Source organism: Vanacampus margaritifer, chromosome 15, assembly GCF_051991255.1.
Source record: "Vanacampus margaritifer isolate UIUO_Vmar chromosome 15, RoL_Vmar_1.0, whole genome shotgun sequence".
Taxonomy (NCBI): domain Eukaryota; kingdom Metazoa; phylum Chordata; class Actinopteri; order Syngnathiformes; family Syngnathidae; genus Vanacampus; species Vanacampus margaritifer.
This window is the reverse complement of record NC_135446.1, coordinates 19,339,492-19,364,162: the sequence shown is the minus strand read 5'-3', so window position 1 is coordinate 19,364,162 and position 24,671 is coordinate 19,339,492. Positions and strand designations below refer to the sequence as shown.

At 43.7% G+C, this 24,671-nt stretch overlaps 1 protein-coding gene across 6 annotated transcripts in view; it reads right to left on the bottom strand.

Annotated features, from left to right (window-relative positions):
• Positions 1 to 19,799, bottom strand: part of magi2a (membrane associated guanylate kinase, WW and PDZ domain containing 2a) — an 80,638-nt gene extending 60,839 nt beyond the window's left edge. For 3 of the 6 annotated variants that reach the window (XM_077543479.1, XM_077543484.1, XM_077543481.1), the window contains exons 1-2: positions 19,353 to 19,799; positions 16 to 132 (exon numbers count right to left, since the gene is read on the bottom strand). In XM_077543479.1, coding sequence (XP_077399605.1) covers positions 16 to 132; positions 19,353 to 19,656 — 421 coding nt within the window. In that variant the 5' untranslated portion in view covers positions 19,657 to 19,799. The remainder of the gene's footprint in view (positions 1 to 15; positions 133 to 19,352) is intronic. The other 3 variants (XM_077543480.1, XM_077543483.1, XM_077543482.1) reach the window with 1 other exon arrangement.
• Positions 19,800 to 24,671: the final 4,872 nt, after the last annotated feature.

Below are 24,671 nucleotides of genomic sequence, written 5' to 3'. Positions count from 1 at the left end.
GACACGGGGACTCACAGGGAATGGTGCGGAGGTAGAGGTTGTCCCGGATAATTTGCTGCAGCTCGTGGTCTACCGAGCCTTTCTGGAAGCGCAGGTTGAGGTAGCGGCGCAGGTCCTTGTCGATCACGCCCCCTGGATAAACAACAGAGGCAAACTTGTATTAGACAACTTGCCCGCAAATCAATAAAGGTGCTGATAATGTTAGTTTGGGCTTGGCGAACATGGAACAATGAGGGGATTCGGTCTAGCCTCGAAAAATACCATAGTGGCCCTGCAAAGTACGACTCTCTTGTGTGAGATGGCGCGGGCTCAAGTTCACCTGTGAACTTTCTGCAATCGAAGGTAATGTCAGATGAGGGATGGGGCGGCCTCTGTGAAAGGGAATCAAACAAAGCCGGGAACTGGGTTTTAAAGATTAACACCCAACACTGACTTCTCCAGCTCTGTTGTGCTGAAAGCAATTGTCGCTGTCCGACTACCTCATCATCTGTTTTGTTAAGTTACATGTGAAATGCTGTGTCTCTGACGTCATTTTTTTGCAGAACAGAACACCAAAATATCGACCTGAATTCATCAAATCTCACAAACGAACGTAGAAGACGTCATTCAATGCCCCGCGATCTGGCATTTGTCGGAATGGCAGGGGTGTTAATTGGAGCATGTGCAGCAGAACGTCGGCGTATAAATCACACGCCGATTGCCTCCCCTCCATAAGTTCTGTGAATGGATTTTCACGAGGAACCGGCTAATCTCGCTGGCTCAGCATGCCGGAAAAATAAAGTGAAGGCGGCGGGCGACAGAGGAATGGAGGTAGAGGATTAGAGAGATGGAAGGCCGGGGCAAATCCCAAAGGGGGCCGAGAGGAAGAAGATAGGGGAGGCATGGAGGGGTAGGAAGGGGGGGGGGGGAGTAGGGAGCTAAAACAAGCATCAACTTGACCCCTCTTGGGTTCCCCTGACAAATACGCCATCCATCTTCTCTGCCACGCATCCGTATAATCACATTTAAAATGACGGAAGGAGGGAGGGCGGCGTGACTGACGTGACTTCAGGGATTCCGCAAGGCAAGTCTCGAAGCAAACACGTCAAACCTTCAGATAGCATTTAGCCCCATCTTCTTCTACGCTCTGACGCCAAGACATCCACATTGACTATCAAAGCCAACAGAATGTGCCACCGAATTCATTATTCAAGGTAACCTAGTTTGGAAGTTTCCAGGCGTATTGACGAGGTACTAATTGCCACACTGGTGTGGCGTGCGTGTGAGGCAGACACGCACACATGCGCTCGTCTATCAGAGCCGAACTAATTTGCGGCATTCTAATGAAGGAGACCTGAATTAAAGAGCGCATCTGCGCCTCGGTCAAAGGCGGCGAACGGCACACGAACGGCCAATTTGCATTTGCATGAGAAAGACGAGCCGGGCGACTGATCTGCATGCTGAAAATAACACACACGTTAACACGACACACTGAGATGGCACCTCTCTTCGGTGGTCAGCGTCCTTCTCGCCACAGGTTTCCCGTCGCGAGTTATCTCCACTGGCGGGAATGCGACGGCGGATCTCTCCCGCTGGGATTCACCGGTCGCCTCGACTCAATCTCTGCTCGCTGCAATCGAGCCGCGACCAGCCAAATTCCCCCCCCACACACACACTTCGCACCACCTCACTCTGCGTGTCTGTCTGTGCAGTCCACGAAAGGAGCTCAAACGGGAGAGCGTTGGAAAGGAGTGAAGGAGAAGCGGCGAGGAGAGGGAGTGAGGGAGAGCGGCTGCTGCTGATGCTCCGGCGGCGCGAGACGATCACGCTGGGAGAACGTTTTCTCCAAGATCCCAGATGCAGAAGCTCCCCCTGTCCACCAGCCAGCGTACTACATCAGTTCCTATTGCCTGTCACGTTGGCAGCTTAACGTCCTGACTTCATCCCACTGCCAATATTCACTCCAAAAGTCTTCCAAGCCAAAGAAGGCGGAGACAACTCCAAATTTTCATCCATTTCAAATTGCTGTTAGCGGTCCCCCACCATATGTAGGTTCATTGTTCATGCCCTCGCTATATATCACAGATTTTCACGTTTTTACAGTAGTCGTTCCTTCAGAGCAGATAATATATCGTCACTGTTGGCAGAAATCCTGTTTGTCCAACTTGGCATGTCCCCATGTCATCTGTTATTCTCACACATTATTAACCAATTAAAAGAAGTGTTGAAAACAGCTTGAACAACTCTATTAAATCTTGAATGCTGTAAAATTCCTGCTCTTCACTCACTCTGCGGGAGCCGTGCAGCATCATATCATCTCAAGGCCGAAAGACTGGATGTATTTCAGACTAATACAGTTAAGTAATAGACAGAAACGAAACTGCACGCAAACTCACCTTTGTGGCTGACGCGTCTGCACTGCTTAATCAGAGCTCATTTTATTAATTGGATCACTCATGGCTCAAAGACCTTTGGAAAAAGACTTTGAGAAGATGAAACAGCCACAGTTGTTTGCGAGGCCTTTTGCCTGTTTTCTTCTTTGGAATACCAGGAGGCAATTCCGAAAATCTGTGGTTCTTTTCTTTAAGCAAACAGCGCATGACTGGCAGATGATGAAACATCCCGAGCATGCAAAGAGCCACGGGCTGCCACACCAGCGGTTTTCAGGTATAAGGATGAAAACCATCGTGCTCGGCAGCAGAAGAGCGTACACCCTTTTCTGCGCTCGGCAGGTGCCGCCGTCCGTGTTCCCCCTCGGGGAGGCAGATTCAGAATGAAAACAGCCTGCTCGGGAGTCGAAAAACAAGCGAGCAGCTGGAACCTCAGGAGGGGAATCAAAGGTACATCTGACTAGTTAGGACGGTTACAAAGTCGGATAGACTGCAAAATAACCAGAAAGTTTCCACTTCCTGGGAGCGAGGTCTCCCATTGGCTTTGGCTGTTTACACTGTGTAGGAGTGGGATTTGTGGGAATCGGTTGCCTGAACTTCACTTGAACCTTGAAGATAAAAGCAGGCAAATACAACAGCGACTTTAATATGTGCATTCAAGTCGAAAGGTGCCCATGAACCGGCGTGACACCAAGTGCTCGCTATTCTTTTTTGAGCGGCTTCGCAGCGTGGATGCAGAAGGAAATGAGCTCAGGTATCCAAAGATAAACACATCCAAGGTTCTGAGCCCGAGTACTTGGCTTGCAGGTCGCATGCACATCTTATCTCCACCAAGGCCAAACTGGAGACCTAACCAGCACTTAAGTCGTGTCTCGAGGCACTTGATCAAGGCTTCAGAATTCAGAAAGGAATTAAGGCCAGGATTCAGAGGATGGAGGAACACTGAATTGCTCGGCCGCCACTGCCTTTCAGCTTGGCTCCAGCTTAAGAGTATCATTGACACTCGGCCAAATCACTTAAAACCGCATCGGCACCCAAACTTCTTCTGTATTGATATCATTGATTGTGGTCACGCAGGTTCAAAACAACGCTGTGTAAAGGCTTTGCTAAATCTTTGTCATCTGATTTCTCTATCTGACATCTTTCTGTTGCACCTCCCCTTTGGCTTGTTTGGATAATTGGACAAGAAACATAATCCTCAAAACCAGTCTACTTTTTTATTCCGCTCATTTGCATGCCATAACCGGCTGAATAGCAGACAGTTCGGGGGCTGTTTTAACAAGGCAACAAGGTGCCAGTTGTCCAGAGGTAGGATAAGATCCACTGATTGTAACACCCACCTAAGTGGGGCGAAATTCGTTCTCCGCATTTGACCCATCCCCTGAGGGAGCGGTGAGCAGCAGCAGCAGCCGCGCTCGGGAATCATATGATGATCGAACCTCCCAATTCCAACCCTTAATGCTGAGTGTCAAGCAGAGCAGCAATGGGTCGCAGTTTTATAGTCTTTGGTATGGCCCGGCCGGGAATTGAACCCACGACTTCCCAGTCTCAGGGCGGACACTGTACCACTCGTCCACTGAGCTTGTGTTAGCATTAGGGTTAGCATTTCCGACTCAGAACTAGGGGGTCTTGGGTTTGATCTTGGGCTCAGTTCATTTCGGTGTTGTTTTTTTTTTTTGGGGGGGGGGGCAGGTGAGGGGGGCAGATTCTCCCTAGCTCACTCACATAGTCCAAAACGAGCACTGTGTAGTCAACAAATTGTGTCCTGTAGAAGGTTTTGCGTTTCTGCAAAACCGCAGTACGAGAGGGGACATCCAAGACTAGCAAATTTGGAGGTTGACTTTACCCACCCACGATTCCGTGTTGGCCCCTTTCACACAGAAAAGCCTACATCGCTGTGAAGAGGTTCTTATAGCTTTACACGGAATGTCTTGGCAAGTCATTTATTCAGCCCCTTTCACACAGAGTTTCTGAAAAACTGCTCTCCTGGTGGAGCTGGGATTTTTGTCACCCACTCACCTCTGATACCATTTTAGAAGGCAAATTTGCGGGATGACTTTGATTCCCCATTTCGTGTTGGCTCATTACACACAGTTCAGATATTATTATTTTTTTTATCTATTCTGATTTATGCAGCGTTAAACTGTGGTACCTGGTTAATTGAATACTGTACTAAGATATAAATATGAGTGAATTGTCACCTACTCGGTGGTAAAATTCCACTCACTTATCATGAGGAGGATCTACCTCCCGCTGCCAAAGAGCCTCCTTGCTGCCGTTTTGAGGCGGCAGCGAGTGAGTAAAAGTCGCAGCCAGGTAGGATGAAGGGCGAGCACGGGGCACGTCGCAGTGCGGTTGCCATGGCGACGATAACACTCCTGTCACGGTAAAGACGAAGCTGGATGAGCTGGTATAAAGAAGCCGATGCTCCCCGGGTGGTCATCACAGGAAAATATGCTCGGGATATACTCCCGCTCAATCTCGTCCAGTGCCAGCAATTTGCTTGTGGAACTTGGCAATGTCATTGAAGTGAGTGATGCATAAAAACAAGGCTTCGAGGTAGCCAAAGATACTTTGCTAATGTTGTGGTGATGCTGTCACAACGCTCACTTCTCATTATTATCTCGCTTGGGGCCCTTTTTTAATTGAACTCATCCAGCCAAAGCTCAGCAGCGCTGCAGTCTGCTGAGCTCGACGCCGCCGCCAATACACGCTAAGGGAAGGAAGTGTCCCCAATGTAGCGCCCGCTCTGTGTTGCTGTTATGGGATCATGGAAAGGAATTATGGCTTAGCATAGCCAAACATTTTAGATCCGTTTTTTTTTTTTTTTTTGCACAGGAATAAATGCTGAGAGAAATCGAGAACAGATAAATCACACCGTCATCATTATCAGATTAGAAGATAAGTAAGCATTAGCCACAGCAATCAGTCATTTTAGTTTGAAACAGCCATTTTGGCCCGCTTCCAGGAACAAACTCATATCCAGGGAATAATCTTAGCCTGGAAATCGAGACTCATCACTGTACCAGCACGCGAGTCTGGTCAGTGTCGTCATCAAGCGCATTTCTGAGGCGGGGCAAGCCTCAGCAAACGCACATTGGAATGAACCAATCAGAGAGGAGCGGATCTTACGTCTTTTTGAGATGCATGCTTCCAGTGTTGTCAGCTGCTGGGATTTTTAGGTTTCTGGTTATTTAAAACCAAGATGAAACAAACCACGGTCTCTCCTGCGCGTTATTGTGAACGTTGTGAAAATGGGCTTCCGCCGCCAACGTGTGACGTCGGTCAAAAAGAATACGTCACAGCAAATAATCACATTTTATTGCACTTGGAACTTTCCTAGAACCAAGACAGATGGGCGGGCGACAATCAATTCCAACACTTTTTGCCCATGTTATCCAATGTGGATGGGGCAAATACACCCCCTGGTGGACATTTGGGAAACGATACCAGCCAAATTCGGTTAGATGCACATTTTTGTCTATCCCATGCCTTCATTTCTTGATAGTCTTCAATGAAATGTCCTACATGTCAGGTCTTTTGGAACCAGTAGTAGCAGTAGTGACCCATCACTAACATTTTGTTCCGTGACTTAATTCATCCAGTCTAGCATTTAAGAGACGCACCATTTCTCTTGTACGGACTACGTGACCTCCAGAGTTACTATTGCTTCGGCAAGTGCCTCCTCGCCACGAGTGTCAAAACAGGCGCCACGCTCGACCAATCAAACGCACCGTTGCCCAATTGTACTTGGCAGTCTGACTTCAGATCACAGCAAAGTCTCAAATGCCAGGATGGACCAATGACTTCTTAAAAAAAAAAAACACAAACTCTCTTTTGTGCTTGCGCCACAGGCTGCCACGTTGGTGCCTGCAGTGCATCATTAGATGCACGGTATCTAGGACGGAGCGAGAAAGGTCACAAAAAGCCGAGTTTGGAAGCAAATCAACCCGTTGCCATTTGCATAGCAATGAAACTATGCAAATGTCGATACAGTCCATGGTTTTAATTTAAAATGTCCTCCAAAAGAATTGTTATTATCAAGATACCCCACTAACGTCAAAGTTTGTATTGTTTTTGTCAACAACTAGAATTTTCTATCCGAGAAATGAATCCATCCACAGTCACTAGAGAACAATCAACATTAAATCAAGCTAGGATTCAGGTATAATTCGCACCGACGCGAGGCCATCAGTTTAGGCTTTTTCAGTTTTCGTAAGCAAATCATCCTCTTGCCCATCAATTGACATTGGAGCAGTATTGCAAAATTGCTGCATGGCAGAACGATTTTGTCTGAAAACAGGATGTGTTCTTGACAAACCACGCAGGTGAAATCGCTGTTGAAAACACGGAACTCCTAGAGCGGGCGTTCGTGCAAAGCCAGGGAAAGTCTGTCTGGATGCCGCCGCTGCAGCGGTACGCCGCATCAACTGAAGCTCGATTCAGCCGACGCTCCGGAGGGAGGGGTAACGCTTTGTCTGTACTGACTTCAAGTGGAAGATTATTCATACAAAATAAAAATTGGCAGACATCAAGATTTAAACAGGCGTCGATCACAACACAGAGATTCAGCATGAAAACAAAAAAGTGATACATCACCAATTTCTATCAGAGACATCAAGCTGCCGTCATTTTCTGCGAGGACAAAAATGATTTCCGCCACTTTTCAGCGCAGAGACACTGAGTCACTATAGAAAATCAACATCTAAACAGGGCTGCTCTATATTGCCAGTAATGACTGTGCAGAGAGCGTCACATTGATTTGTTTCTTTTCCCCTGCTAGTGAGAAGAGGCTAATTACTGTGTCACCGGCTTCGTGCATTCGGCTGCGGGAAATGCTTGGTGTTTAAACACAAGCAAGATCCCAAGAACAGAGGAATTCCCAAAACAAATAAGTCATCTAAAATTATACAATATCGATCGGATCGAAGGACAAACAGCCACATACTTTAAAGCAGGGGTCATCAAACTTTTTGGGTCCTAGGACAAAGTTTTTTTCAAGGAACCTGTCATAATCCGAACACCGATTAAACATGTACCATAAGAATTGAAATGTTGCCTATTTTTTAGGGCAAAGACAATGTTACACAAACAAATACATTTTGTTGTAATAGAAAAGTCAATGTCTTTTTTTTCCCTGAGATGTAGTAAAATAATTTTAACTGTTCTCATAATATTACATCTTCATTCTCATTTACATTATTGTCTACAAAATATAACTATTCTTAAAAAAATTGCTCTCCACAAAAATAGCATTTTATTCCTGCAGTTATGCCAAATTTTTGAGATGATGTGTCACAATCAAATCAGAGCTTTTAACTCATTCGCTCCCAGCCATTTTCACTGAAGCAACCCCCTTCGCTCCCGGCTGTTTTACTGGATTTTGAGTGATTTTGCAAGGCCCACAGAATATTGTGTTCTATTGCTATAAAAACATGGAACTTACCAAAAGAAAGATTAGCACCTTTTCTTTCATCAGGAAGAAAAAGTATGTTTCTATCTGTTTCCGTTTTGCAGCTATTAGCATTAGAATATAGCTAAGTTTCATCATTATTCACGAATCTGTTTAAAACTGTGGGGCAAAGAGCTTTTTGCAACATGGCCCAGGTTGATCTCTTATACTCTGCTGCCACCTGCTGGCCATTTTTGCTTCGTATTTATATGTTTTTGGGAGCCAATTGAGTGTCTGCCGATACTAGCGGTGCAACAGATCATCATCCAATCCGATCAGGCCCCACGGTTCGGGTCACGCCTGATCCGCGTATTGGTCGGTGGGGGGGGAAAAAGTGCGCATTCACAGTCTATACCATTATGACATATCAAGGAGGCTGAAACATACTCAACGTAACGCGCTAGGCCTAACTTCAAAATAAAATTTACCAAATACAGTAATACATTGACGGCAATGCAAATAGCTTTAGTACACTTTTACTTTGAAATTTGCCCACGTCGTGGTGTGATGGCTTCCTTGACTTCCCTTTTAGACGTCACTTAGGATGTAGTTGATTGCGGGTGCACTCACACTAGGATAAATTTATTTCGTACCGCACTTTTGCTGATCCGAAAGACGATCAGATCCGTGAGCCGATCCGAACTGTGACTTTTGTGATCCGTTGCACCACTAGCCAATACCGATCTGGGCCTTCGATCATGTGATCGGATCTGGGCAACCGTAGTTCAAAGGGAAACGATACCACATAATAAATGACTAATCATTTAGTGAACCCCCAAGCTACAGTTTGACAACCGCTGCTTTAAAGTATTCTAGTAGTTCCAAGCCGAAGATGCAAACTTACTTAGACAGCTCCAAAAAAAATGGATTACCAGCATCCTCTTCTAGGCTTCCAGTCACCCCCAGATGCCCCGTAGCCAAGTGGGAAGACGCAGTGTGACATGCAATTGAGTGCGGCGCCCTCGCAACCCCCCCCTCCCCCAAGCCGCCCCCCCCTGCTCCACTTGTACACCGCACAGTCCATCAGCATCACTGTCAGAGCCGGCGTAAATGTTGATAGACGGGGAAGTCAGTTCCGTTAAGTTAGAGGGGAAATGAAGCCAAACACGTGCATTCAACCACTTATTGAACATTCACCCCAAACAATGTATTTCTGTTCACCTATCCATGCTAGCGTTGTATAGTGACATTATATTATTTTCTGTAACTACTACACTTAGGTCCTCCCCAACATACAAAGAACATACTCACTGTACTACTTTCCTATTTAGACAAGGCTCTGGCAGCATCTTGTGGCATCTTAGGCCATTTCCAAAAATACATACAAAAAAGTGCATCGTTTTTCAGCAAGTAAACTACAAACCGCTTCTTGAGAAGAAAAACATGAATAGGTGACTTGGTAAATAGTCAAGGGTGATTATGCAGGCGGTAAGTGAATCAAAAATTCCTCCAGACTCGGCAGCATCTCACGGGACCTCCTCCCGAGAGAGTAGAAAGCTGTTACGGTTGTCAAACGTATCCAGCAAACACTTTAGCATCCGCAAACGGCTCCCCGATAAGCCGTGTTATTTATATGCAGATGCAATCAATAGTGATGCGCTGCCCTTGTTGTCACTGGCCTTTGTCACTTTGTGGCTGCGCGGCGAGGAGGGGATGACGCATCCCGGGAAGTAGACAGACAGAGTGGTGACTCCTGCGGAATGAGCTTTCACTTGTGACAGTTCTTATCGCCACACATTGTTTTCATTAGCACCTCGCGCTAATTGAGTCAGCGGGCTCATTACGCAAACAGCCACTGGGCTTTTGTTTTTTTCAGGTTTTTTTTTGGACCGCTACCAATCCACACATGAATGTTATTGGTTGTCACGTAGGCCACCATTAGGTCAACTCCGAATTTCAAACTATACTTTCAAGCCCTAAGTCTGGTTTGAAGCCCTACTTTGAAAGCCTAACCCGACCCGAACGCAGGTTGTACGCGCACAATCTTAATGAAACATTTATGCGGTGTTGAGAGCTTTTTTTGGCAGCAGAAACAATTCCTCTTTACTACCGTGCTCCATTTTCAGGTGAGGGCTATTTTTGCATGCAGGTGCAGGCTTGTGTAACAGGGGAGTACGCGAGAGCACCGCAAATGGAAAGCGTGTGCGTAGGTGAGTGCGTGAACGTGTGTGTGTGTGTGTGTGTGTGTGTGTGTGTGTCTTAAAAGTGAAAGTATGCGCAGTTAATTGATCATTAGGAATGTGGTTGATCATGCGGAAATTGATCAAGAAGGAGGGTCAACGAGGCTATTCCATGTAATAGAAAGTATTGGTAGCAGCTCGGTTTTCATGCATGGACGGGATTCTGTAAATCTCAAAAGTCCACAATGTTGATAATAATGAGTGCTTGTTAACTCACCTGTGTAAAGTGACATATCTTACCTTTGTACAATTAGACAATAAGATTATTCAATATATCACGTGTAGAACAAAACAAACCGTCCAATAAGTGTCTTAAAAGGATTTCACTTTCCTTTCTTTCCTTTGGTCTTTCCTCGGGTCTCCTGACGGCCTCACGACTCTGGCTGGAAGTGTTCGGTTTAGGTGAACGGTATGGGATTTTTTTTTAAATAGGTTTTAGGTGAACTAATGAATACACACACACACACACTCGCACGCACGCACGCACATACACATAATCACCCACATACAAAAAAAATAAAAAATAAAAATAGGAGAGCAATGATGATGACATGTCAAATGGGTAAAATTACCGAATGAACAATACTGAGCTCTCCAGGGAAAAAAAAAAAAAAAAAAGTGTCTTAAAAGGTACCTTGCCTTGTTTAACATTAACTCTTTGACTGCCAGATGTTTTCAGAAACGGGTTGTCCCCAGTGCCAGCCGATTTTAAGCATTTTGACTGATCTTTCAAGGTCCGTAGAAAATTATGTGTTTGGACTGTGGAAACACACATACTACCAAATGAAAGATTGGACACTCATCTTTCATCAGAAAAAAAAGTTTGTTTCTACCTTATTCCGTTTTTCAGTAATCAACAATAGAAAATGGTTAGTTTCACCTCTGTTTTGAAACAAACGTCTTTTAACGTCTTTGGCACTCCTCCATAGGATTTTACTAAACGTTATTTAACGTTTTTGGCAGTCAAAGAGTTAAGGCGCCTCACCTATGTACGATGAGGTTCTTCAGCTGTGTACAACAAGGCATCACGTGTCCAATAGGATACATAACAGTCGTGTAATAATGATTACGTCACCCTGTGTACAATAAAACACTTGCCCCTTTCCGCTGTACATTAGGATACCTCACCTGTGTACAACAAGACACGCGATCTAATCCACCTAAACAGTGTACATGACACATTCTCTGTATACGACACCTCACCTGTGTACAATAAGACGGCTCACCTGATCAAAATATGTCCCGCCACCTAGTTCGTACAGTGGCTCATCCCATTTGTGTACATCAAGACACATCGTCTGTCATGTGACAACTCAACTGTGGTCACAACCATACCTCACCTGTGTACCAGCGCGGCACCCCACCTGCGTGGAAGACACCGCAAGCTTCCCTAAAAAGGTGCTGCCCCCATATTCCCCCGTTGCAGAACAATGACAAACAATCTCCGTGAATATAAGCTGCTCGTTTGTGGACTAATTGAGCCGTTGCCTCCGAACGCAGAGGCGGCGAGCAATTAGGATACAGATGTCGCACAAGCGGCGGGCAAACACTCGCCTCGGGTAATTGGAGCCGACAGGTTGGACTCTGAGGGTGAGCGCGGGCCGTCTGAGACGCGGCGACGGCAAAATAACTCACTTTTATGGCTGTCAGTCCTTTTCCAGCGCAGTAATTTTATATTGGATTTACTCTACGGGCCATTTACTTTTAAAGCGGGACACCTGTGTCGCTTTGCTCAGAGCGACTTCTGGGATTTATTTGTCGGATGAGGCGTCGCTTACATACGTGTACAAGTATGTAAACAACACGATTAGAAGCATTGACCTGCAATTATATTTGTTCCATAAAATTGGATTTTGCAGCATTTCTCTTGCACGTTTGTGCATGGTAGATTTTTTTGTATTATGTCCAATCACATTTCTGTCTCTCTGTGCTGCCCATCGCTTATAGCAATGTTACGTCCTCGTTTTGGTGGCCTGAGCAAAATCCATACGCAGGAACTACTGGACACTTGGTGTGTATATAGTGTAGGCAGAACACTGTGGTTTTTCCCTCAAACAGAAGTCCATTCCACCATGAAGAAGCCACTTTCTGCGCTTTGAATAATTAAGTCCAGCTAAAAGTAGCTCTCGCATAAAAAGGCGACATTGGCCTGAGAGCAAAGTGCAGCACTCCGAACGTCCTCAAAGTGAACGTCTTGTGTTTACAGAGTCGGAGGGCTTTGCATCAGACAAGATGGTGATTGCAGAGATAATCTGCAAATAATGACAAATGGACGCCAATGATTTTTTTTTTTTTTCCCTGGAGAGCTCAATATTGTTCATTCGGTAATTTTACCGATTTGACATGTCATCATCATTGCTCTCCTTTTTTATATATATATATATATATATATATATATATATTTTTTTTTTGGTATTTTTTTTTTTTTTGTATGTGGGTGTGCGTGTGTGCGTGCGTGCGTGCATTCATTAGTTCACCTAAAACCTATAAAAAAAAAAAAAATCCCATTCCGTTTCCCTAAACCGAATACTTCCAGCCAGCCAGTCGTGAGGCCGTCAGGAAACCTGAGAAAGGACCAAAGGAAAGTGAAATCCAGCACCGATTTGACATGTCATCATCATTGCTCTCCTTTTTTTTTTTATATATATATATATATCTTTTTTTTTTGGTATTTTTATTTTTTTTTGTATGTGGGTGAATATGTGTATGTGCGTGTGTGCGTGCGTGCGTGCATTCATTAGTTCACCTAAAACCTATTAAAAAAAATGAAAATCCCATACCGTTTCCCTAAACCGAATACTTCCAGCCAGCCAGTCGTGAGGCCGTCAGGAAACCCGAGAAAGGACCAAAGGAAAGTGAAATCCAGCACCGACCAGACACCAGCCACCAGGCCAGAGCAAAGTGCAGCACTCCGAACGTCCTCAAAAGCGAACGTCTGTGTTTACCGAGTCGGAGGGCTTTGCATCAGACAAGATGGCGATTACAGAGATAATCTGCAAATAATGACAAATGGACGCCAATGATGTCGTCACGGGCTGGCTCGCAGTTCATTCCGCACGCTGACAGGGATTGGGAGGAGTTATAGCCGCGCTGTTTATCACCCGCACTGCAGACAAGCGCGTACGCGGCCGACAAACCGCACTTGACATTGCCGCCTTTGACAGCGCTTCACAGCACAATCCCTGGTCACGGGCGCTCTGTAAGCTCCTTCAGACGTGATTGAGCACACACACAAAAGACACCAAATCTGAACCCCCCCGCCATTGGAAGCGAATTAGACGTTTCCATGAGGACGGACGCCGCGGGCAGGCGGAGGCGGTGCGCTAATAAAACATAAATCACACATTCGCTGGAGAATTGGGATACACGGACGCGTCTGCTACAGTCTGGCAAGGCTTTGTAACGTTAGCCTTGCGGGCGTTCATTACAATTGCGAGACACGCGGGATCAACGCTAAAAACTTCACCGCGGACGTGATCAATTCTCGTACATCGCTTTGCGTTAAAGGAATAAACGGATTTATCACCTCTGAGAGAGCTTTTCATTCTGTCTCCATTTGCTGGATTACTCGAGAAATACTTCAGGCATTTTCTACCAAATCTTGTTAATGAGTCCGTGCAAATCCAAATAAAGACCTAGTCCAGGACGCACAAATACGTCAGACAGGTGGAATCAATGCTACAAATTCAGATACAGGCCCAGGGTACATTTCCTCACAATCAAGATTAAACTGCCACTGAAATATTTGTGAGTTAGGCGTGGGATTTCTCGAGAAATTCGTTGGCCATGCTTGTTACTTAGCTCAAATATGGAACGACATAACTGTTTTGCTTGCGATGATTCAGCAGTTTTTTTTTTTGCTGTTGTTAATTTCTTGATTATTTTAGGAAATGTACATTCAAATGTGATAATGAGGTCCATAAGTGTGATTCACGTTTTTATCATGCCTTTTTTCGTTTCTTCTGGCTACTCGTTGGACTGGAGTTATAATGCCACCTGTTGCTTTGGAATGCGCTTTGCAACCTGTCGCCGGGTAATTTCTCCTAAAACCACTTGGGTGCACCTCGACGTTTTGGTCTCCAGAGCAGTAAAAATACTGACATACTGTAGGTAGGCTATGCTACATATGCAACAATCCCTTGATGCTAAACACGCACACAGCCAATCAGTGCAAGCAGTTGTAATTGCGAACTACAAAGTCATCTCCGCTACTTGTGAAGTCAAGAGGCGACGAGAGCCCCCCCAACCCCTCCAATCGCTCGTGAGCCCCCACCCCTCGGGCTTCATCATCACACCGAGTGCGCGTGCGAGCCTCGCCGGTACATTATGGAAATAAATGGAGATGGTCGACCGCGGCGAGGCACAAACGCGGATCCGGACGGCGGATCGCCTCGGGCTGTCTCCGGGGAGCCATTACGCGAAGAGCGCCGCGTGAAATTCCGAGTGCTTGGCTGCCGCGTTACGTGCTTGGCGGTTGGTGAACACACACGAGAAGACGCGCATGTGCTCCGAGACAATACCGTAACAGCACTTTAGGAATTCAGAGCAGCTCAGCTCTAAATTTCCTGTCGTTTTTGATCATGTCTCATCTGCATTCATAATTCAGAAACAAGCTGAAGCCACTTACGACTCGAAAACGACTCAAAGAGTGACATTGGCAACTTGAGTTTACTTAAGCAAAAGTTTGGCGGCAAGCAAAAGTCAAAGTTCCCTTGATTGGTTAGACGGTTGGTTAATCAGGTGGTTGGTTAATTAATTGCTTGCTTGGTTAATTGATTGTTGGGGTGATGATTGGTTGGTTGGTCGGCAGGATGTGGATTTGTTAGTTTACTTGGTTAGTAACTTGGTTGGTTGGTTTGTATAGTTGGCCATTCATTCTGTCTGGTTGGTTCAGTCATTTTGTTGCTTGATTGATGACCTGGTTGGTTGGTTAGTTAGTTGCTTGAATGGTTTCTTGGTTGGCTGAGTGGATGGTCAATGGGTAATTTAGTTGCTTTGTCGGTTGGATAGTTGATTGGTTACTTTGCTTGGTTGTCAGTTGGCTAGTTGGTTAATTACTCAGTTGCTTGGTTGATTTGTTTGTTGGCTTGTTTGTTTATTTACTTGGTTAGTTAGTTGGCGGGCCATTCACGCAAAATAGTAAAGTTAACGTGTTTGGTTGGTTTATTGGTAACGTGATCGGTTGATCAGATGACTGATTGATTACTTGGTTGGTTGACTTGATGGTTACTTGGATAGTTGATTGGTTCGTCGATTACAGGGTTGATGGTTCATTGGTTACTTGATTGGTTGATTAGATGATTGGTTAATTGGTCGTTGATGGTTGCTGGTTACTTGAGTGTTTGGTTGGGTTTATAGTAGATTAAGTACTTGTTTGGTTGATCGTTGGTGGACGGTTAATTGGTTTGGTCGTTGGTAGGTCAGCTGGGTATTGATTTGTTACGTGGTCAAGCAGAATGGTTACTTAATTGGGTGGTCATTTAGTTGGTTGTTTTTGTTTTTTTCTGCATATTTAACATCTCATCTCCTCACACTTCTTGTATCCATGTAGTTGAGAGAAGCTTTTGTAAGTCTGTCACTTGACAGACAAGCAAAATGATGAAAAGCAAAGCAACTGTGAATGAAAATGCATGCTTTGCTTCCCCCGGCGTCAGCAGCAAGCACAAATTTTGCATTCCGCAAGCGTGGAGCAACATTTTCTTGTTTACAAGCTGCCTTTTGTCCCTCTTCTCTTCATTTGGACAGAGCTGGAACTCCTTAACTGATTTAAGCTAACAGCAAAATGCAAGGCGGAATGTCAAAACCCCAAAAGCTATTGTTGCTTTTCCCCTCCCGGCAAGGTCGCGGCACGGGAAACAAGACGGCAGATGAACGACACTTCCATTTTGACACGTCGGCCGCTCAGCCAGAATCGATGCGATCATTCCACCATGTTTCACTACCACACAAATAAGGCAACAAAGGGAGGTGCTGACAAAAGACACAAAGATGGGACATAAGGTGACTTTTCTCGACTTGCGCCCGGCCGTCGAGCGCTTATTAATGATTTTACAGCCCACAGCGGTCTCTTGATGAATCTACTTAACTTAGGGGGGGATTCGGCTTGGAATAGATCATTCTTTTACGTCTGTTTTTTTTTTTTTTTTGCAAGGCCATCTGGAGGCCACGGGAGAAACAATCAGTCAGAGGAGAGCCCCCAAAGTTTTCCTTGTGGAAGTTTGGGGGACGTCGAGAATAAACAACACACTTTGTGACGAATGGAAAATTGAGCCACGACGATGGATGCAACAAGGACACCTTTATCACATCAACATGCAAGATTGAATGTGTTGTATGGGAGCGCTGCTGCCTCTTGAGGAAGAAAGTGGGATTGCACAAAAGTTTAAGGAAATCCTCATTTTTATTTTTATAATACTGTAATAATAATAATACATTTCTGGGTTTTGTATTTGGACCAAACTGAAAAGAAAATCAAGAGATTATGAGAAACAGTTTATGACTGCAATTAATATTTATTACTGTAGATGAAATGTAAACATTTTTCTCATCATATTAGAACTTTATTACAACTATTTTATTGTAACATTACAACATTTTTCTTGGGGGGGAAACTTTTTTTTTTTTCTCATGAAACTACATATAAATATAAATATTTTGGTTAAAATGTAGCTTTATTTTTCTTGTGGAGATAAATGGAGAAATATTTTCTCAAAAAGTAGATTAACTTCTTTCTCATGAAATTGAGACATTAATTTGGATCTATATACTTGTATTACTTTTTAATTATTATTAAATGTCTTTGATCATAACATTATTTTTTAGTATTCTCATAAAATGTCCAAGACTCCTGTAAAACAAACCAAAAATATATATATATTTAAAATCATTAAGTTGAAATACACTCTTTTTCTCATTATCTCAAAATGATTCTCATAAAATTGTGTATATTTTTCTAAAACCTCCTCTGGAAATTCTGACATTTTTCTTATAAAACATTAATCCCATGTATTCTCATAAATGTATCCAATATTTATGTATAATGACTATTTTTCCTCATAAAATCTGATGTTTTTTTTTTATTCTGACTCTTGTCAAATATAATCTTTAAAATTAGTACTTTTCTCATATAGAACTGTCAATATATTTGTGTAAAAAAATTCTAACTTGTAAAATATTGCTCCTTTGGTCTTGTAAGGTTCCGACATTCTTCCTAACTCTGAGGTTGGAGAGGGGGAAAAAGGGAAACGTTGTCTCCATGTGAATTGTGTTAAGGCTCATTAAATCCAAACAGACTGTCTGAGATGAGTCATCATTAGCTGCTGGCACACGGTGCACATCGGAGACGTTCTTGACTGGAAGCTTCACGGAATGAAGCACTGACAAAAAGAATTGTCATCTTTGGAATTCCGTCTTGCCACTTGTGAGTTTGAACTGTTCGAGGCATGACCTTAAAATTGTGGGTGGGCGGTGTTAGGGGGCTCATGTTTGACCTAATTAGTAGCAAAAGCCGGCGTTGTTTTGTCAAGTCACGCTTGATGCCCATCACTGGGAAAAAAGAGGGTGCTTGTTTGCACAGGGCGGGCGAATCCACTTGCACACTCTCGGCATGTTGATAAAGACGCATGTCGGCGAAGGCTTATAAGGATTTGGGAGTCGAGGAAAAATGGCAAAATTAAGCGGAGTCACTGGTAACGCAATCAAGTTGGCTGGCTGGTTAAAAAAAAAAAAACAATATATTCAAACTGTAAATTGCATGGTCAGGAAGGAACGTGTGGTCTTGTCTCATTAGCTCTGAAAGAAATGCATTAATTTGCCAGCTAAACGTAGAAAATGACAACAATCATTAAACACGTTAATGGTCCGACTCCAACAACAGTTTCCATGCAGATGACAGAATTCCCGTCCCCTTTTGTGTCCACACAATCAGTCCGGCTTTGCTATTATCGTGTGTGATGGCGGCACAGTCCAAGCTGGCAGTGCGACGGCCTCCCAGGAACAACTTAACAGCTTAAATGCCATCGGACTGCGCTTGAGGACATCCACAATGCACGCTGGTATCGGGAAGCGGAAAAGGTAGAAGGCCTCCGGAGAACGGGAAAAGATCGCAAAGAAGCTTAGCGACCGATGACAATAGCCGTTTTCCATGCTGTAAAAATAGAGGCATCAACAAAATGGTAGACAGCGGGCGCTTCATCGACTCAGGACAAATACTGCAAATGTCTCCGTTGAGGGAGTTCCAAGAAGCAATATGGTTGGTGGGAGTAAGTCATATTTGGGTTAGGTATGTATTCAATTGGTAATAGGTGCATCCCTATCAACTTCACACAATTCTGATCTCACAAAACACCTGCTGCAATATTGGCGCCACCTGTAACTAATCTAATAATAACATACTTGACAAGCTTGTGACTCAACTAGCACCGGAGTGCGAAAAAACACCGAGTCGCGATTAAGAAGGAGCTGAAAACACTTCTGTGAAATAATATTAAAAAGAAAGCCTTGTTATACCCCTGACAAATAAGTTTTTCAATATTATCGATTAGGAACAGTTTTTTAAACACATTTGTCCCATATAGGTGTGCCTAATAAACTGGTACATTAAAGTTAAACATTAAAATTAGACGCCTAAGTATCTACTTTATATTAAAACACCCACCTCCTTTCATTGCTGTGAATTTTTGGACTCTTTTATTTCTGATTTACCCGAATGCAACACGCCAACTTCCAAACCAAACCATTAAAAAAATGAAAAATAAACATTTCAGCAACAACTCACAAAAACAGCAACACTTGAGTTGACATACTAAAACTTATTTAAATAGACACATTTAAAAAAGAAACAGTCAAGTTGGCTACTCACCTTGTTTGCAGTGATAGTTTATTCTCTGTCTACCAAATGCTAGCCGAACCTAGCATCACAAAAAACGTCCAAAAAGTGTCTTTTATCACCAACAATTTACATGTAAAAATCTAAATGTAAAATATACAAAAATTTATATTGGTCCAACACTGGCGTTGCTGGCAACACTTTCAATGCGGAAGCTATAGAAACACGGCTGAGTTGGCGTCTCGCAGCGTTTGACACGTTTGAGTGACAGCGTGTTTATTTTCTGATTATTATGAACGCAACACGTCCCCTCCACGGACCGAACTTAGCATCGGCGCCTAGCATCACAACCAACGTATAAAAACACGTTTTAAGAAAAAAAACATAAAGAAAAACAACAACACTTGCATAGACAAACGAAAATACTTCTTTAAACAGTTTTAAGATCCTTTCAAGTAAAACTTGCAACGCCGATAACACTTTTTTTTCTCCCCCACGAAGACGCTAAAGAGTTGTCCACTCACCTTGTTTGACACACTTGAGTCTGACGGGCTCCTTGCTGTGCCTCAGCACCGCCATCACGTCCCGGCTGGTGAGTCCGGCCACCGGCGTGTCGTTGACCTCCAGCAGCAGCTCCCCTGGATGGAGGCTGCCGCTGAGGCAAGGCGCTCCACCCGAGGGAAGCTCACCCACGAGCGGGAAGTGTCCGTGCTCCGCGCCGCCCCTCAGCTCCAGCGCAGCCAGCTGCCCCTCCGCGTTCCGGCCGAGAACACTTTCGTGGACTTTGTTGCTCCAGTGGTTGGTCCTCCGTTTCAGGCTCCGGGACATGACTCACGTAGAGGCGGCGGGGGAAAGTTCTGGAGAACTTTGAGGGTCCCCCAACCCCCGGGGATGGCTCACTGTTGGCCGTTACTCGGGTCCATGTCTTCGGCTTCTCGCAGCTGGATCATCGACTCGTGGTGCGTTCAAGAACTCTCTCCGAGGTGGGAGTGTACAATGAGTCAGAAGCCTCGCGTAGTTGAATTCCAAAAAGTATAATAGCGTTTAGCTAAATGTTTATGGATTGGTATGAAGCGGTTGTAATTGTTTTCAATGTAGTGTATTTTTAGTATTTCCTTCCGAACAGCAGTTAGTAACTTCTTCCTACTCTTTTTCAGACCGTCAGCATGCAGTTTTAGTTTGTAATTTATTTTGTTTGTATGTACTGTTGGAATAAAAACCTCAAGCAGTCAAACCGATGTGATTGTTGTTAAGCTGAGCAAATATTTGACCTTTAACTAAGTAAATTTGTCATGTTCAAATTTAAAACATGCTCAAGTCATTCACTGTTTCAACATTTACGAGGGTAAGATGAAGGCAGCACCCATCCAAACAAGTAACTGACCCGGATGTGAAGGCTCCAGAAAGAGGAGAAGTTGTTTTTTCCTCCACTAAATCCATCTTTCCTTTCACGGGAGAAAAAAAACTGTGCGTGTTTGGGGGAGGGGGGTATAGAGGCTTCATTCCTTTATTTTCACTGACATCATTGTAACTAAGATTGTAATTTACAAAAATAAAAAATGATAAAAATGTGCTCCTATTTTTGATTATCCAAATGGTTAACCTTTTACAACACATCGAAGTAGACAAAGTTAATTACAGTATTGGGAGTACATGACTTTTTTTTTTGCGACTTTCTCTCAAGAATTATCACCGTCGTTTGCATTTTATTGCAAAGATACATCACTGTAACGTCGTTATTCCACGTCGCACCGTTATCATTTCTCTAATGATTGGTTGGAATAAATCACGCGTTCTTCAAAAACACTATAAAATGTGAGAAAATAATAAGGTCTGCACATTCCAAAAAATGAGGGAGGGAGGGAAAGTAGAGTATTCGGACAGAGGGCAGGAATTCGGGAGGCAGTGTTTGAACAAGGGCGGGCAGGAATGCGCGTGAAAACACTTTACGGCCACTTCATTAGGTACCCTGGCTCAATCTTCAATCGAGATCTGAAATAGTAACATACTCTTTCCCGGACCATTTTGTTTTATACCGACTTTAATGACCCTGCACTGGGGTCTGTCGCGATCGTTACATGGTGTCGCCTAGTCGGCGACGACTCCCCAAGGCCACATCACCGGACTTCCATCTGGTTCTACCGCCTCGGATGGACGCGCCCGTGGACTTTCCTCATGTCATGTGCACCCGAGTCGAGCGGCAGGAAGAATCGAACGCTCATTTATTTGAAAATCGCGGTTACTTCATCCGGCTTGAGAGGCACTTTAAAAAAAAAACACAAACGGCATGTTTGATGGCTTTGGCGACAGAAAAGGCATCCGGTGGTGGACATGAACTGCTTTGTGTTCACACTGCCAAGTTAATTTGAAACAGGATCCACTTCTCTTTCTGGGCTAGGTCTGAAGAGGCGAATTGATTGAGTTTCATTAGGCTTCCGGATTTTTTTGATCTCCGTGAGTGGTTTGCGTCACCATGGTAACAAATGGACAAATGGAGGTGCGCTTAGATTTTTTATTTATTTTATATTGCCGCGTGTCCTTGCTTCTCCTTTCATTTTGTCATTCACTCACAGCGCATTTTGCCACACTGGTGAGCTGGACATAAATATTGGACAACTCTGTAGCGTAATTGGGATCCATACTCATCCCAAAGAATCATTTTGTTCTTAAGTTATTTTGTTGAAAATCAACAGCTCGCCCAGATGTTTTAGGGAGTGCATACAGCCATGTGGAGTCATAATACAATCCAGTGAATCAGTTTTATTATTATAGATTGTCACAGCCTGGGTTGTTGTTGCAGTTTATTTAAATTTTTTTATGATTTGGTTACTCTTTTTTTTTTTTTTCAATTAATAGTTTATTCAGATGTTTTAGGGAGTGCATACAGGCTCCCTAAAAGTAGTTTGGAGAGAACATGTTACTGTTGAAACTGGATTACCTAGTAACAGTTTTCAATCTGTGTTAATATTGCATTCAGGTAAGAAACACAGGCAAGGAATGACCTTATTTAAAATGTGCAGGGGTCACAATTTGTTTGGATAGCGATCGATATTCCCGCCTTGCATCTTAATTCCGCGCTGAACTTGAAGGACGGGCCCTCCGAGACGGCGGAATTTAATTTTTCTCCTCATCATCACCACGTCGTTTGTCGCAAATGGCCATAAAAGAGCTAAATCATTGCTGAGAGACGCCCTTGTTTCTCTCGCACCGCTGACACTTTATGATATTTCATGCTGATTAAGTTTGCGCTATTGCACCCCCGCCCCCTCCATCCTTCCTTCTTTGCGCACCCCCCCCACCCCCCCACTTGATGCTGCCATAAATCTGCATCACTTTCCATTCATCAGAGAAGGTTAGCGAGTCGCTTTCTCGCTTGTTAATCTAAATAAATATTTTTGCCTTTGCAATCAGTGCACTTGAGAAGAACTCCAGCTGCGTTGAGATAAAGGGAATTAAATTTTGATTATGTCACCACAACTCCGTGCATACAAAAATATTCCACCGGCAACATTTCATTTATTAAAACAATTATTTTAATAGAAAGAAGTAAAAAAAATATATAATAATAATAATAATATCGCACCACATTCTAAATGACATTTAGGCATACGTAAAATGAATACAAAAATAAAAGGTTTAAAAAGAAAAACAATTTGCTCGTTTGTCTTCTGAAGTTTTAATGCAATAGCGCCATCTCTGGGCGACATGCTGCCATAGCAGACGGTGCTTGTGAGTTTAGACACGTACATCGAAGAAGAGTAGATAAAATAAAATAAAATGAAATACGATTAGGTATACAAATACAATAAAGACATTTTAAATGGGCTTCCTTTTGGAATGACGCACGTAATGACGTCAATTAAAGGTGACGAGAATGCTAAAAGGCATTTAAACCTGTTAAAAAATATCAACGAATATAAAACTGTTTCATAAACGTTTAAATTGTTTAATTGTAATAGCATACATAAGTCGAGTAAGAAGGGGAAAAAAAACATCAGTATCAGCACTCCGTGCATGCGCATGACACACAGCGGAACAGATGTGACCTGCGCATGCGTAGAATGGTCGTGCGTACAGTGGAGGAATCCGTTTCTATGGCAATACTTGGAGAAATTACGTCATCACACACTGGGAGTGGTTCCTTTAAATAGCCATCAGTGGTTGAAAAGAGCAACAACAAAACTTCTTTCAGGGAAAAAAATAAAATGCTACAGGGCGCTATAAGGTACAGGTCCAAAAATGTTAAAATCAATAAATAAGTAATAATGATAAAAATAATAAAATTAGGATAGAATTGTACCACACGGGATGGGTATGACGACGAGCTATATGTGTAGTGCTGCTTGTTTCCAGTAGATGACGCCAGAAGCAAACATACTCAAACTGAAAAACAGATTTAAGTTTTCCACAGTTACTCAGATACTAAAACAACTGCGTCGGATCGTACCACTTTTTGCCACCCCTCTGCCGAGTATGGAAGTGGACTGAAACCGTCCTGACTACTTATATGATTAAAGTAGCATAACCACACCGCAACTTCCTGTTTCCTCTTTAGCCTCATTAGCATATTAGGCGTGCTAAAAATATGAGCGAGGCTGCAGGTGGTCGCCTCGTGTTCCAGAAGCCGCCCATCAGGAACATATTTGTCACCCAAAAGACGGAACAAAACAAGCTGAAGTGGGTGCGTCAGGCTTCTCATGCATATGATTCACCGGCAGCATGCGAGGGAGATTTGTGACGGGAACCCACACAGGTCCCCCTCGCCTCGAACCCGTTTTATTATCTGGGGTGGAGGGATGTGACTCGTCGCCGGAATGTTAAGAGTGTCAAACACACGCTATAAATCCACCCTGGCTGGACTTTTTGTCCCGAGAACGGCCTGGATTTGAGGTTTTATTAGAGCAGGATTATGGGCCTACATGCTCGAGAATCAAACACACGACAAGGGATGAAATGCTTTCTCCTGTTTCGGGCCGCTATCAGAGGGTGGAAAAAGTCAAATTTGCCAGTTGTCGTGGAGGCTCTAAAGAAAATTTGAAGGAGGAGGGGGGGGGGGGGGGGTGGAATAATCCATTGCTGCCCACAGTCTCCACTTGGATAAAGTGTGTTTTTTTTAAATGTTGCAATCAAACATTTTTCAAAGCTTTTTACTGTGTTCTACTCCACAGTCAAACCTTTACACAGTGCTCCGTTTCCTTGCTGCCCGCAGTCTCCAATTAGATAAAATTTATATTTTGGTCAAGATATACAGCAAAAAATAAAAAATAATAATTTGTGTTGTACGGCAATTTTCTATTTAGCTGCAATGCTCAGTTTCCTTGCCGCCCACAATCTCCTCTATGCATATTCCGCAGTCTCCACAGTTCTATGGTATGGCTGCCCGCAAACTCATAACAAAACAAGTTTTTCTTTATACTGGTCAACATGCCCAGGTATACCTGTGTGCTATCTTGGAATTACTATGATGGAGCTGCGTATTTGGATAATTTTCAGTTCTTACAGTTTGCTGCCCTCAGTTTCCTAGCCAGGCTTTGTATAAAAGCGGCTTGTGGCCCACAATCTCCTCTCTGATAAAATGTGTCCTCTGACGAAAAGACCATTACCGTATTTTGCTAACTTGGAAACAGGAAAAAAAAGGCATACAAAAAAATAGACAGGATTAATTAGGTTTTAAATGGCCGCCATGATGTGAAAAACTCCTGACGTGTTCCCACATGAAGCATCAGTTAAAAAAGGAAAAGAAAAAAAAGAACTGGCAGCTATTTTTAACCACTTCATCCCCTCGGCTATGAGAGAATATCTCTGTCGCCATCTCGCGCTCTTTCTCCCACCCCGCTCTCGAC